Source organism: Mirounga leonina, unplaced genomic scaffold (genome assembly GCF_011800145.1).
Source record: "Mirounga leonina isolate KUSES-001 unplaced genomic scaffold, KU_Mleo_1.0 Mir_173, whole genome shotgun sequence".
Lineage (NCBI taxonomy): Eukaryota > Metazoa > Chordata > Mammalia > Carnivora > Phocidae > Mirounga > Mirounga leonina.
The window spans coordinates 86,757,001-86,772,847 of NW_023270447.1; the positions used below are offsets into that span (position 1 = coordinate 86,757,001).

The following is a 15,847-nucleotide window of genomic DNA, read 5'->3' on the forward strand; positions in this document are numbered from 1 at the left end:
AGGAAGGAAGGAAGGAAGGAAGGAAGGAAGGAAGGAAGGAAGGAAGGGGAAAAGGAAAAGGAGGGAAGAAAAGCCTGGGATGGTTGCTTTCCCTTTTGGAAAAAAAAACAACAAATGCATATATAAAGGCCACATGAAGTACAGTTTGGATTTAATCAAGGCAACCTCAAAAGACTACAACAATAAGATGCAAACTGGCACAGAAAGAGGACTAGGTTTCCTACAAGATTTTAGCTAGTCTTCTTCTCTTCACTGTTTTGGAATCTAGATGGCAGATTTTTTGGGTAATTGAAGAAGTTTAAATTATAAAATGTAATTAAAAGCAGTTACAAATACACAATACCAAAGGCCTCCTCCAACTTGGGGATAGGTACAACTGTTTCCGCCTTTAAATTTACATTCCCATTGAAAATAACAATTTAGGTACCAAAACTAACCACAAAAAAACAAGCTAATGAGTAACTTCTCAAATACCATCCTATGCAGTATACCTGATTCCATCCGATCCTCACAGCAACCCTGGGACATTAGGCTAGGTGGGCACTAGCCACACTTCCACTGAATAAACAAAAGACTGAAGGTTCAAGTGTCTGATCACAGAGAAGCTAAATAATGAAGGCTTCATAAATACAAGAGAAGACCATGTAGCCACTAAAATCACATTCTTAAAGAATACATGGGGAAATGTACCCAATACACTATTAAGTAAAAGACCAAAGAGGCTACAGTCTTTACAAAGGGAGAGGAGAGTCAATGAACAAACTTTAGCTTTTATTCTGAGTGAAATGGGAACCATCTTAGAGTTTTGTGGGGAAAAAAAAACAAAAAAAAATCCGATTTCCATTCTACAAGTATTGCTCTAGCTGCTCTGTCGAGAAGGGAGTCCTAGAAAACAAGGGTTGAAGCCCAAAGACTTGCTAGGAGGCAACTGTGGGTGGTGGCAGTAGGGGGAAGAGTGGTCAGATTCTGAGTATCTTCTGAGGGAGAGCCCACAGGCCTTTCTGACAGAGGGAGGAAAGAAGTCAAGGACAATTACATTATTTTTGCCCTGAACAACCACAAAGACAGAATTTCCACTGAGTTGAAGGAGAGTGCAGGGGAGCAGGACTGGAAGAGGACATATTAGGAATTCAGTTTTGAACATGTTGGGTTCGACATGTTCAGCTTCTCAGTTCCTTCCTTCCTTCCTTCCCTACCTGTGTGGGCTCTTCTTTACAGCAGGCCTAAGAAGTGGTTTTAAAGCTCAACTGTTTGATAATAGGGGATTAGCTAAATAAATTACGGTTTATTAATATAACAATACTACAGGGGCGCCTGGGTGGCTCAGTCGGTTAAGCGGCTGCCTTTGGCTCAGGTCATGATCCCAGGGTCCTGGGATCGAGTCCCGCATCGGGGCTCCCTGCTCTGCAGGGAACCTGCTTCTCCCTCTCCCTCTGCCTGCTTCTCTGCCTACTTGTGTTCTCTATCTCTGTCAAATAAATAAATAAAATCTTTAAAAATATATATATATAACAATACTACATAGCCATTACAATCACATTCTTGAAGAATACTTAAAAGAAATGTGCTCAATAAGTTAATGATAATTTATCTCATCTAAAAGAAGGTACGGGGCACCTGGGTGGCTCAGTCGTTAAGCGTCTGCCTTCGGCTCAGGTCATGATCCCAGGGTCCTGGGATCGAGCCCCGCATCGGGCTCCCTGCTCCGCGGGAAGGCTGCTTCTCCCTCTCCCACTCCCCCTGCTTGTGTTCCCTCTCTTGCTGTGTCTCTCTCTGTCAAATAAATAAATAAAATATTTTTTAAAAATCAAAAAATCAAAAAATAAAAATAAATAAATAAATAAATAAAAGAAGGTACATTCCACGGATACATTCCAGGATGTCAGCTTAGTAAGTTGCCACATGAGAAGTCATCGTGTCAGATGTAGAAGAAAATACAAAGTCTGTTTTGGGCCTGAGGAAAGGGAGGCAAAAGCTGCTTTAAAGGCTGACAGGGGTAGCAGAAGGTCAGGGTGTAAAAAGGTGCACGGCAAAGTCAGGGGCCAGCAGACAGTGCTACATTGAGAAGGCTAGCCTCAAAAGTCATCTAAAGGTCATTCTAAAGGACAAACTCAGTTTCAGTCAACTCTTGAGGAAATGTATCATTTCTGGGGCACCTCTGTTCCCCAACCACAACACCCCCACACATACCCCCCTCACAGCTGTAACTCCAAGTCCTGACTAGAAGAAAAGTGTTTCATTTCAAATTTTTTTAAAAGTTTAATGCCACTGGTACCCAAGTTGATTTCAGTAGATTTTACTAAGCTCTTCTCCCAGTGCCATAGAAGCTCTTGTTGCTGCTGACCGTCTTCCACTCCAGTGACCAAATGAGTGTCATTTAATCAATATGTACATCACTTAGAGAGTAAACATGCCTCTCTTTGGAAAAAGGAGTGAAAAGTGTCTAGAAGGACTCAGAAAGAGGGGGCAGGAGAAAAATGTCATGGGCTTGTGCCCCTCACATTGAGAAGCCCTGGTCACAGATATAAATAGGCACAGTACATAGTAGCTCTATTTGCAAGGTGAGGACTTCATTTTTTTCCCTTTGTATACTTTCCAAATTAAGTACTTAGTATACAAACAGTAGATAGATTCATAAAATTTATAATTTATAGGGGCACCTGGGTGGCTCAGTGGGTTGAGCGTCTGACTCTTGGTTTCAGCTCAGGTCATGATCTCAGGGTCGTGAGCTCAAGCCCCACACTGGGGTCTATGCTCAGCAAAGAGTCGGCTTGGGACTCTCCCTCTCCCTCTGCCCCTCCCCGCCCCCGACTCGTGCACATGCACGCTCCCTTTCTAAAAATAAATAAATAAATCTTTACATATATATATATTTTTTAAATAAAATGTAAAAGCTGTGACAAGAGGACAAAACCGCAAGTACCCACCAGACAGTTACAGAATAGGATTCTCACCTCTGCAGCTCCCCTGTCTGACCCTTCCAGATCTCTCTGCCCACTGTCTCATCTCTGAAGCATGCTGAATTTTGTCATTATTGCCTTATTTTTCTTCATAGTTTTACCCGTGTCTTTGTATGGCATAAAGAATACAGAGAACAGCTTTGCATGCTTTGAAATCTATATAAATACACCGATTTCTTTTTTGAGTTGCTTGTATAGCTACAGTTTGTTTATAATTTGTGTGTGTGCACATAGTAATTCTTTGCTATATTCTATTTTATGTAAATCTACCATGATTTATTTATCCATTCCCCTGTTGACGGATACTGGGGTTGATTCCAGTTTTTTGCTCTAAGAAAAAATCATGCTGCTAAGAGCGTTTAAATGCCCAAGTGGTGCCTGGGAGGCTCAGTCGGTTAAGCATCTGACTCTCGATCTCAGCTCAGGTCTTTGATCTCAGGGTCGTGAGTTCAAGGCCCTTGCATGAAGCCTACTTACTAAAAAAAAAAGTCTAAATGCCCCCATCTTCAGCAGCCGTTTCAGTGGTAGATTAAATGATAGCAGGTTATAGAGACACATGATTGGGCATGAGTGAGATATGCAGCTCACAGAATGCATCCTGAGAAAGGGTAGGTTAAGAACTACTGAGCAGGGTGCCTGGGTGGCTCAGTTGGTTAAGCAACTGCCTTCGGCTCAGGTCATGATCCTGGAGTCCCTGGATCGAATCCCGCATCGGGCTCCCTGCTCGGCAGGGAGCCTGCTTCTCCCTCTGACCCTCCCCCCTCTCATGTGCTCTCTCTCTCTCATTCTCTCTGTCTCAAATAAATAAATAAAATCTTTAAAAAAAAAAAAAAAAGAACTACTGAGCAGTCCATCTCTAAGGTTAGAGCACCTGGTATGGAGGTGGAGAAGTACTGCTGAAGAACCGGCCTTATCCTCCATCTACAGCCACACTGGGAAGCACTCTGGATACTGTGTTATGAAGTTTACACCTGGAGTCTGATCTAACTAATTATGGCTTATCCCAGAAAAGACTTAAAGAGACCTCATTCTGATTGTCAGCTAGAAAAACACATTCAGATTTAAAAGAATTTCTTTCAAAAGTCTTTCTTTCCAAACCTCCACTTTGTTCCTTCCTCCATCCCAAATTTTCATTAATGGACATGAAGTCATTCTTTGTACCAGTTGTGATGTGCACCGTTTCATTTAGAAATGTACATGTGTGAACGAAATAGCCTTTTAAAATGTACCATGTTAGTAATTAACAGGAAGAAAAAAAAAAAAAACGAGTCCCTTCTGTCCCACTAAGATTTGGGCACTAAAAAACAAACAAACCCCGGGCAAAAGAAGATTTGATAAATACATGAAAGAGACTTACCAAAGGGCCAGCTAGAGACAGACTCCTGTGGTTAAAGACGAAGCAAACGTTTACAATTTAATCACCTAAAGGACTGTGTCGGAACCAGCTTTATCTACCCTCCGGTTTTTCAGAGGGGAATTCATGCAGTTTCAAAGTCTCCAGATTTACCATAAATGTGAGCAGTTCAACCATTAATTCTGCCCCACTTTCCTTCTTAAGATTAATTAGACCAAAAAAAAAAAAAAAAAAAAAAGCTTCCAAAGTGGGTGAAACTTGGAATATAATGGGATATTTTTAAACAAAGCCATTTGTATGCACTTGGGTCTCCAAAATGTCAAGGCAGTAACATTTATCTGTGCCATGGAAAATATTCTCTCTGAGACCAGAAAGTGCTTAAATAAAACTGCTACTACTCAGTTTTCAGATTTGGCACGTTCCCTAAAGTACTCTTCACCCTCTTCTACTTTTTCATAAGAGACCTTATGGCAGGAACATTCCATTGCATTCCATGTGCAATCAGCTATAATTCCTGTGAGCAACAGTCCAGGCCAGCTTGCCAGCACAGCAGTCTTTTAATACAGCTAACACATGTGGCTATAGCAAATTTATTTCATTTTTTGCAACAAAATGCATGCTTTCTCCCAATATTAAGCCCAACTTTTTTTTAAATAAGCCATTAATACTTTCTAACAGAGCATATAGTTTGCTTAGAATCTCTCATATAAAATTATTTGGATTGTATTTTAGTCAAATTACTAAGAAATTGCCACATAAAATTGAAGAGAAAAAGAAAACATTAGTTGAAAACTGAAACCGCCAAAAATTCTAGAGGAAAAAGTCTCTCATACAATTAATTAGTTTTCCAAGAAATACCTTTCAAAAGAACCCAAAATTACCCCAAAACTTCTGAGCCATAACAAAGTAAATAGTCAGTTAGAAAACCAACCCTACTTTTCCCAAAGCTAGTTCATCAAATGAGGATTTTTGTTTTAGTAGACTAATGTTAATTTAAGAGTCACAAACTTCTGGGGGTGCCTGGCTGGCTCAGTTGGTAGAGCTCACAAGTCTTGGTCTTGGGGTCGTTGAGTTCAAGCCCCACGCTGGGGATGGAGCCTACTTTCAAAAAAAGTCAATAAATGAATTAAATAAATGTATGTATGCATGTATGTCACAAATTTCTCCTGCTAAATGTTTATGTGCAGAGAGGCAATGTGGTATAGCCAGATGAAGGTCAGGAATACCATGTCTAGTCCTAACACTGATAAGTTCTAAAAAGCTGCAATTCTGACATTTTCCCCAAACATACTGGATGTTTAGTTTAAATCCTCCTTATTCCACAAGGTCCAGCTGAAATGCCCTATCATCTACAAATCTTACATGTGCCCTTTGCCAAACTCACTTCTGCACTTTTTAAAAACCCTTGTTTATGGCAATTATCACTTTGATCACTTTTACTTTCTATTGAGTTTATTTCAGTATGTCTTGTGTCTTCTACCACACACTTTTAAACCTCTTAAAGGCAGGGTCCTATAGTACATACAACTCTGTGATTCCTATAGACTCACATTAGAGCAAACTCTCAAAAGAGAAAGGAAAAGAAAGGGTAAGGCAGAGCAGAGCCACCCAGTCTGTTGTCTACAACAGTTTTGAACAAAATATCATGAAAAACCATTTGGGAGTTCAGCACTGTGCTTCACATGGTCCAAAGATTGGTTCTCATATGACTAGTACAATATGCCCAGGCCTACTATAACCAAATTATTACTTTGAATAAAAACTAGTCATTTCTTCATTAATATTTCATAAAAAGATAAATCAATATATCCAATAATTCTGGAGAGATTTTTGTGGGAGATAAGCAAGATTGGTGAATAGAACTTATATCCTCGGGGCGCCTGGGTGGCTCAGATGGTTAAGCGTCTGCCTTCGGCTCAAGTCATGATCCCAGGGTCCTGGGATCGAGTCCGGCATCGGGCTCCTTGCTAGGCGGGGAGCCTGCTTCTCCCTCTGCGTCTGCCTCTCTCTCTCTGACTCTCATGAATAAATAAATAAAAACATTTTAAAAAAATTTTTAAAAAAAGAACTTATATCCTCACAAACTATAAAATTTACGGCCCTATCCTCAGAAGGCGTACAACTAGGGATCTTATTTTCTCCTTCAGTTTGCTACCTACTACAAGTGAAAAAATTTGACATTCTTTATCCAGAGTTAATAACATATTTGGATAATTTTACTTTTTTCCCCTAAATTGACAGTATTTTCTATACAACCAAAACAACAAGGTCAAAAAGAAATCTATAGATCTTAGAAACAATGAGCTCTAACACCTTTTTTGTAATCCATTAATAATTTCTTATGAGCTTTTAATCTGTATGATAAAAAAAAAATAGCAAAGTCAGAAAATCTAGCAGACCCAGATCTATTTCTCAAACTATCCAGAACTACAGAAAAACTTTCAATTTTACTACATACTATAATAGTGTTCTTCTCCTACATGGTCAGTTGATTTTTTTTTTTTTTTGGTATTCTATTTAGTACTCAGCATACCATTATATATATAGTAGACATAAAACCCTATTAATTTACACGGATATTCTTTCATGCTAAAATCTCAAAGGAAACAACTATTACAAATTATAAACATGAACTGTATTATTCAGGTATTTAAAACATACGCTGCTGGGGGAAGGGGTAAGAAATAAATAAAACATACAAATCAGTCAAGACTGAAAAATAAGCTAATATTATAACTTACCACTAATTAAAAAATGGTAAAAAAACTATCTTAGAAAAAGATGTTGCCGCTTACACTATCTCTGAAGGGTAATGAAACACAAGTTGCTTCTGGGGAGAGGAACAGGTTGGTCCTCTACATGAGAGGAAGTGTTTTAACTGTATATTCTTTGTACCTTTTGAATTTTATACCACGTGAATGAAGGTTTCACCTAATCACAAAAATAAAAACTGTGGGGGGGCGCCTGGGTGGCTCAGTTGGTTAAGCGACTGCCTTCGGCTCAGGTCATGATCCTGGAGTCCCGGGATCGAGTCCCGCATCGGGCTCCCCGCTCAGCAGGGAGTCTGCTTCTCTTTCTGACCCTTCCCCCTCTCATGCTCTCTCTCTATCTCATTCTCTCTCTCAAATAAATAAATAAAATCTTTAAAAAAAAAAAAAAACTGTGGGGAAATGAACACAATGCTATTTGACTTTGACAATGAATATAAACTTATAGCCAATTTAAGATGTGGGCATTCTAAAATGATCTGTCATCAAGGAAAAAAAACACTAGTATCATTATTTATATTAATAAAACTTTCCATTTGTTTTTGTTATATAATAAATTGATTTTCACATTTCATGAATATGGCCTTTTAATACTCATTCTCTACTTACAAGTTTTTAGTAAGATTTGCAACCCTATAAGTAAAGTAGCAACAGATACCCATGACACTGGGGATTTCTCCTGGATAGTTCAGTATGCAAAACATATCACAGAGAAAAGTAGTTCTTTTTAGGATTAATTCTGGCTTAATTAATCCTAATTAAGGATTAATTGGTCTTGAGGATTTCCTAAAGTCTACCTTTTAAAAGAACTTGTGATACATACCAGCATTTTTAGAGGCAATGCCAACAGCCAAAAATGCCTCCAAACTAAGTTATAATTAAATACTTTTTGCAGAGAGAAACAAGAGCTCAATAATCAGGATTTAGTGGGTTCACTTAAGCAGCACATATACTAAAACTGGACTGCTACAAATCAGCATGGCCCCTGTGCAAAGATTTACTTATATTCTATGTGAAATGTAACTCTTAAAATGAAGCACAAGTAACAACATAGCTTAAATGAGTGACATTTAAGAGCATAAACATTTGTTCTCAGGGCACCTGGGTGGCTCAGTCGGTTAAGCGTCTAAACTTTAGCTCAGGTCACCATCTTGGGGCCTCCAGCAGGGAGTCTGCTTATCCCTCTGCCCCTTCCCATCTCCCCCCGCCCTCCGGCTTGTGTTCTCTCTCAAATAAATAAATAAATTTGTTTATAAACAAACAAACAAACATTTGTTCTCTAGTTCAATTACAAATCTAGCTCAAACTTTAAGGAGCAAATGATCAATACTGACATTTCTTTAAAAATTTAAAAATTTCGGGGTGCCTGGGTAGCTCAGTCATTAAGCGTCTGCCTTCGGCTCAGGTCATGATCCCAGGGTCCTGGGATTGAGCCCCGCATCAGGCTCCCTGCTCAGCAGGAAGCCTGCTTCTCCCTCTCCCACTCCCCACTGCTTGTGTTCCCTCTCTCGCTGTGTCTCTCTCTGTCAAAGTAAATAGACAAAATCTTCAAAAAAAAATTTAAAATTTTCATACCCTATAAAGTTCACCTTTCACCCATTTAAAGTGTACAATTCAATGCTAAATTTTGCATCTTTTTCTTTTACAATTACTCATAGGATATAATTCATGGACTCATATCTTTAAAAAAATCTAATAAAGAGGCAAACTCATAGTAACAGAGAACAGAATGGTGGTTACCAGAGGGTAGGGATGGGGACAAAGGAGAGATACTGATCAAAGGATACAAACTGTTAGTCCTGAGATGAATAAGTTCTGGAGACCTAATGTGCAGCATAGTGACTATAGTTAATAATAAAGTATTGTATATTTAAAATTTGCTGAGAAATAGATCTCCAGTGTTTGTTTGTTTGTTATTTATCAATTAGAGAGAGAGAGGGAGAGAGCACAAGCAGGGGGAGCAGCAGGCAGAGGAAGAAGCAGGCTCCCCGCTGAACAAGGAGCCCAATGCGGGACTCGATCCCAGGACCCTGGGATCATGACCTGAGCTGAAGGCAGACGCTCAACTGACTGAGCCACCCAGGCGTCCCAGATCTCCAGTGTTTTCACCACGCGCACACCAAAAAAGGGTAACTATGAGAGGTGATGGATACATTAATTAGTGTGGATTGTGGTAATCATTTTGCAATGTATACATATATCAGAACATCACAATGTACACCTTAAATATATACAATTTTATTTCCCACTGATAGAATCCTCTAGAGAACGCTGGCAAATGGCCTACAAATAGATGAAATCAGAATGGTTTCCCCAACAACTCAGCATTAACTTGTGTCTGGGAGAGCAACGATTCTGCTTTATCACAAAGTTGTAGGTTTCAAGACAGTAGAACCTACTGCTACTTTAGTAATTTGCCTACAGATCCATTTCAAGGCATTATTAATGCAAGTACAAAATAAACCAGCTTAAGTCATTTTTCACCTAAGCAATTATATATGAAGAAAGAAGCTAGAAAGCAAGGACTTAAATTTCAATAATAAATCCTCTTATTTGTAAAAAAATTATAAGCAAATTATTACTTATAATCTTAGTAATAAATTTACAAGTTTATTATTGATTGTAGCTAAATCTGTTGTTCAACTCAAAGAACCATTGTAAGGAAGGAGAGTAAGTTAAGACCATCTTGGCAAGCTCAAGTACCATTTAAAATCAAGAAAGAAAAATAATCTTAGAGCCTCAATAGATACATTTCACATCATGATTAAGTAAAAAAATCACTGCTTATACCTTTACTATCATTAAGATCTAAATTAGTGTAGTTCTCCAGGGATTTCTCAATTGTAAAGAACAAAATAAACAGTCCATATTTAAATATGCTACAGCAAATATCACAGGGATCATATCACAGGGACCATTTAGTGGATCATTCAGAATAGCAAAGTTCAAAGTGTTACTATCCAAATGTTCATTTATTCTGTTCACAGTAAGGGAAAAGAAAAAGGACAGGGGACGCCTGGGTGGCTCAGATGGTTAAGCGTCTGCCTTCGGCTCAGGTCACGATCCCAGGGTCCTGGGATCGAGTCCCGCATCGGGCTCCCTGCTAGGCGGGAAGCCTGCTTCTCCCTCTGCCTCTCTCTATCTCTCTCTCATGAAAGAAAGGAAAGAAAGGAAGGAAGGAAGAAAAGGAAGGAAAGGAAGGAAAGGAAGGAAAGGAAGGAAGGAAGGAAAGAAAGAAAGAAAGAAAGAGGACAGGAAGATGAGATATAATTGATAGAAAATAACATGAACTCACTGGTCGAGTTGCCTTGCATCTGAATGATGCACTTGGACTCTTTGCTGGTCTCTCGAGAATTGAAGGGCCGAACCCGCACAGCCACCTTCACTGAGGCTCCCGACATTCTGATGGTCTTGTTATATATATGCAGTCCAGAAATAAAAAATCAAATCTTCTTTTGAAGTTATGTTCAAGTTTCCTTGAAAAAGAAAGCAATACCACACAGGTAGTCAGAATTAAAGAAAGCACAGGCTAAGTCTCAGGACTATTTCTATTTCCGTTTCTAAAAACTTCATCCCTTTTCTTCCCATAGATCTTCTATTCTCAAAAATTTCCAAATAGAAAATTAAAGACTGAAACTTATTTTCCTATTCCATATCTCTTTCCCATACCTAAAAAGTCCCTAAACTTAATAATAATAAAATAGTAACAATAATAATAGTAACAATAATAATAAATATAATTGCAAAGTAACAGGCATCTTTCTTGCTCTCTGTTTTTCTGGATCAATCTTCAGTAATATATGAAAAACACCAAACGCTGGGGCGTCTGGGTGGCTCAGTCGGAAGCGTCTGCCTTCGGCTCAGGTCACGATCCCAGGGTCCTGGGTTCAAGCCCCACATCAGGCTCCCTGCTCACAGGGAAGCTGGCTTCTCCCTCTCCCACTCCCCCTGCTGTGTGTGGTCCTGCTCTCGCTATCTCTCTGTCAAATAAATAAATAAAATCTTAAAAAACAACAACAACAAATGTTTATCTGTTAAAGAGAGTTCCTTACACAAGTAACTTCCCATCTGCAAAACCCCTTATTACCTTCCTTTAAAGAAATGCTCTGAACTTCCTATACTTCGATTGCAGTTTGAAACATTCAGTTACATGATATATAATTAAACAGCAAAGGACAAAAATAAGCTCCAGCAGCTCCTTCCACTTCTAAGTACCCAGGGATTCCTTTAATTTCCACATGTACCTCATGTGACCCTTTAAACCATCCTTTATGAGCAGAGAAGTTTCCAGAGAAGGTTCTACCCTCAGATGTGCCACTGACTCATGGCAAAATCATATCACTACATTTCACTACTGAGTGAAGCCACAGGGAAAAATGTGAACATTTTTCAGAGGAATAGTTTCCCTCCCAACAGAACAAAATAAATACTATTCTGTGAAAAGAACCCACGTAAGCTCCACAAGAAACGAAAGATCTCAATCTGCACTCTATCCATTCTATAAACGTCTTCAAGAGGAACCAAACAAAAGAAAAAACTGAAAAGAAAACCACATATAAGTCCAATTATCAGGGAACCCCAATAAAACTTCAATCTCATTTTTCCCACATAATTAGCGATTAGCAATCCTAAACTACAGCTGCACAACTACTAATGCTTTCCAATAAGAAATGGCAAAAATCAATCAAAACAAAACAAAATAAAAACCAAAAGCCACTCTCTACCTCATTACCCTTATTTTCCTAATAGCACTATTTGAAATTCTTGTTTTTTTGGAACGCGGCTATTGTCCATCTCTCACACCTCCGTCCAAAAGCTCAGAGATCTTGTTTGCTACCACTCAGACCAGTGCCTGATGAAAGAGCTCAATAAATGTTTGCTGAAGGAGTGAATTAATAAATTGCAGCTGACCACTGAACAATATGGGCTTGAAATGCGCAGGTCCACTTGCACGTGGATTTTTTTCGACAAATACTGTACAGTATTGTAAATATATTTTCTCTTCATTATAATTTTCTTAACATATTCTTTTCTCTTTTTTGTAAGAATATAGTATATAACACATATACCATACAAAATGTCTGTTAATCAACTCGTTATATTATCAGTAAGACTTCTGGTCAACAGTGGAATGTTAGCAGTTAAATTTTGGGGAGTCACGAGTTACGTATCGATTTTCCCCTACAAGGGGGAGGGGAAGGGAAGGGCACCCCCTAATGTCTACATTGTTCAAGAGTTAACTGTATATTTCCCAGTTGTGAGAATTATCTGTTCAAGTCCTTTGCCTGGTTTGCTGACATTTTTTGGTTTTGTTTCAAATAATTGTAATATTTATTGATATTAATCTTTTTTATATTTGCTGTGATGTTTTTCCAGTCTGTTTCCCATTTCACTTAACATTAAACAGATGGTTCTTGTTTAATATATCAAACATTTATTGTAATCACATTTATCAAATGAAAGTTTAGAGTTATTAACACTCCCAGTCAATACAGCATCACCTATAGTCACTAGCTGAGTACTTTGCCGAAAGAGTGGATGAAGTATTCAGAAAAAGCAAGACATAGAACACATTTCAATCCCCCCCTACAAAGTTCACTGTGATATACAGCCACATCTGAACACTCAACATGCTCCATTATCTTCTCCCCCAAACTAGCAATCTCTGCCAATCTTCCCATTTCTATCTGACCCCATACCATACATCTTGCAGTCATCTTTGTTTTTCTCTTTGAATCCTTTTATTAGTGTTAACATTATTAATGACATACCATATCAAAACTTTTAAAACATAATACATATTGCTATTAATTCCTTCCTCTCATTCCCATTGCCATTACCCTAACCCACTGCCACTGCCTAATCTAGTCCTCACTACCTCATGCCTACCATACTTGGAATAGTGGAACTGATCTTTGAGTTTTTCATTCAAATCCAATAGTCCTTTTTAGGTATTCGAATCCAATAGTCCATTTATCCATAGGTAAATACATTCATGTGACTGCATTCTATCTTGTACTGTTCTTTAATAGCTTCCCAAAGTGAAACTCCTATTGCCTTGAAAAACTCTTTGAACTTGGGCTCCTTGAAAAAATGGCTAATTCCAAGGCTGGGCAAGAAATTTCAAGATGATCCTGGGACATTTTATTGTGATCACAAGCAAGAAATCTAACACAGATGAATAGAGTCACGGCAAAAGGACACAAGTGCCAACTTAAAGGGGCTCCCAAACATGGAATTACAGCATAAAGATAAATACGTTCATACAAACCACAAATGGATTGAAGAACATCAAATATATAAATTCACAAGTTCATAATACTTTTAAAAAGCCTCATTATTCTGAAAACTGGCAGACAAAAGAAGTAAGCATACACCTAGTCTGTATATCCTATATAAACTATACTCCAGGACAGCCAAATAGTCAATGAGGGCAAGTTCTTCTCACACACAAAAAAAAGTCTGGCTAATAACTGCAGAAGAGATGACAGAATTGGAATGTCACCATTTTCCAACCCTACTGATATAAAGGCTCTCTGCAACAATCGAGACTGGCTACAAAAAAAAAAAAAAAAAAAGCCCTAGATGAATGGTTGGTTGATGTGGGAACATTTTATTGCTAGGATTAGAAGGACAGTAACTGAGCCAATTAATCAATCTTAACATCACTAAAAGTGGGACACCTAGGTGGTCTACGCTTCCACATGTACTACAGCGGGAAACACACAGCACCACCTAGGAAGCATTCTTATCCCACCCCCTTAAAAAAAAAAAAAATGAAGAAAATGAGCCTCAGCTCAGACTACCAGTTACAGGACACATAGGGGAGCAAATGAAAAATTTAAATGATACCTGAAAGATACAATCAGCCAAACCCAGAATACAGAAAAATCTATAGGTCATGTCACGCAGTTTCTTAAAATAAATAGCATGGGGGGGTGTAATAAAAAAGACTTGTGTTAGTTACCAACCAAATGCAATGATTTTTTTTAATCAAGAAACTCCGCAAAAAAAACATTTCTTAGATAGCAGATTAGTCTGAACATAGATCGGGTATCAGATAATGTTAAGAAATTTGTTAGGGGAAGATAGAAGAAGCAAGTTTGCCAAAATGACAATTATAGAATATTTAGATATTTAAGTTAAAAAAACAAAACCTTTTTCTTTTGTATTCTATCCAAGCCTGCCAAAGCGTTGAATGCTGCTGACTGATTTAGAAACAGACAACAAAGGCTGAAACGTCCTGGATTTAGATATAAAGAACCATGCATTTGTAACTAGGAACCAAAACACTAACCAGACCGCCAACACCTACTTGCTTCTTCTATCCATCTAATCATCAACTGCTAAATTACACAGCTTCTACCTATAAAATTTATTTCCATTTCTACCCCTGCCATCCCTTTTAGATCTTCAATAATTCTTACCCAAGACTATTAACCTTACCACTTTCTCTTGCTTCTACGCCAAACCTACTGCACAATACTGCCACGTTCATCTACTCCATCCGTACCATGCAGTACTGACAAACTGGTCTTCCTGAAGCACAGGTCTGTTCATATCAGTGTCCACTTAAAAATCCTCAAAATTCCTCTACTGTCTCCCAAGCAGTGACTGCACTTCCCACACTGGCGTTCAATGTGTCCTGCAACATAAACCACCTATTTTTACAAGCCCACAAACACTGCCTTCCATCCACATTCCTTAACAACCACCCACCAGAGGGCTTCCTGAAAGTATCTCATGCTTTTCTGTCCCTGTGCCTTTGCTCCTGAAGGAACACTGTGCCCTTCTCCCTCTACCATTCTTCTCAAAATCCAATTTATTCTTCTAAGATCTTCTTGTATGCCACCTATGTCTATAGCCTTCACAGAATCTCCCCACCTCCCAAACTAAATGCTAATGCTTCTCCATTTATTACTACTCAGCTCACTGACCTTACCGAGGTCAAGGAAGTTACTTACTTTTCTTATCTTTACTATATATTTTAAGTTCCTTGTGGATAAGAACTGAATTTCAGTCATGTTTCTAATCCCCTAGATACAGGGTCTTGAATATGGTAGTTAAAATATTTTGGTTGAAGTCCTGGTTATTTTGTCAACAGGCTGATGCCCGAATGGCATTAATAAAAACCATAAGTTGTTTCAAAATAGAGACAAGTCGTTTGATCAAAAGGAAAAAGGATAAAATTAATTTCAAATTCCTTCCTAATTAAAAAAGCTAACAGTCATTCTTTTTTGGAAATAATAAGTACATTTTAAAATTACTTCCCCCCCAAATAAATAAATAACAAAATCACTTTTCTCAAATAATTTGAACCTAAATATGTATTTTTTCTGATTTTACTGTCTTAAGGTAAAACTGTAACCACCTTCACGAGTTAAAATTTTACACAGTAGGGGCGCCTCAGTGGCTCAGTCAGGTAAGCGACTGCCTTCAGTTTAGGTCATGATCCTGGGGTCCAGGGATGAAGCCCCGCATCTGGCTCTCTGCTCAGCGGGGAGTTGGCTTCTCCCTCTGCCCCTCTCCCCTGCTCATGCTCGTGTGCATGTGCGCGCGCTCTCTCTCTAATAAAAATCTTAAAAAAATTTTTTACATAGTAATAGGAAACTAGAGTTAAATGAACTACAGAAAGTGTTACTTTGTTACCTCTCTACTACTATAAACAGTATCTTTTTTTTTTTTTAAGATTTTATTTGACAGAGAGAGACACCGCAAGAGTGGGAACACAAGCAGGAGGAGTGGGAGAGGGAGAAGCAGGCTTT

The 15,847-nt window shown here is 38.5% G+C and overlaps 1 protein-coding gene across 7 annotated transcripts in view; it reads right to left on the reverse strand.

The window, feature by feature from the left end:
- The window catches only part of KIF1B (kinesin family member 1B), a 142,869-nt gene that overhangs the window by 117,712 nt on the left and 9,310 nt on the right, over positions 1–15,847 (reverse strand). For all 7 annotated transcript variants that reach the window (XM_035019821.1, XM_035019819.1, XM_035019822.1 and 4 more), the window contains exon 2: positions 10,378–10,558. In XM_035019821.1, the coding sequence (XP_034875712.1) occupies positions 10,378–10,483 (106 nt within the window). In that variant the 5' untranslated portion in view covers positions 10,484–10,558. The remainder of the gene's footprint in view (positions 1–10,377; positions 10,559–15,847) is intronic.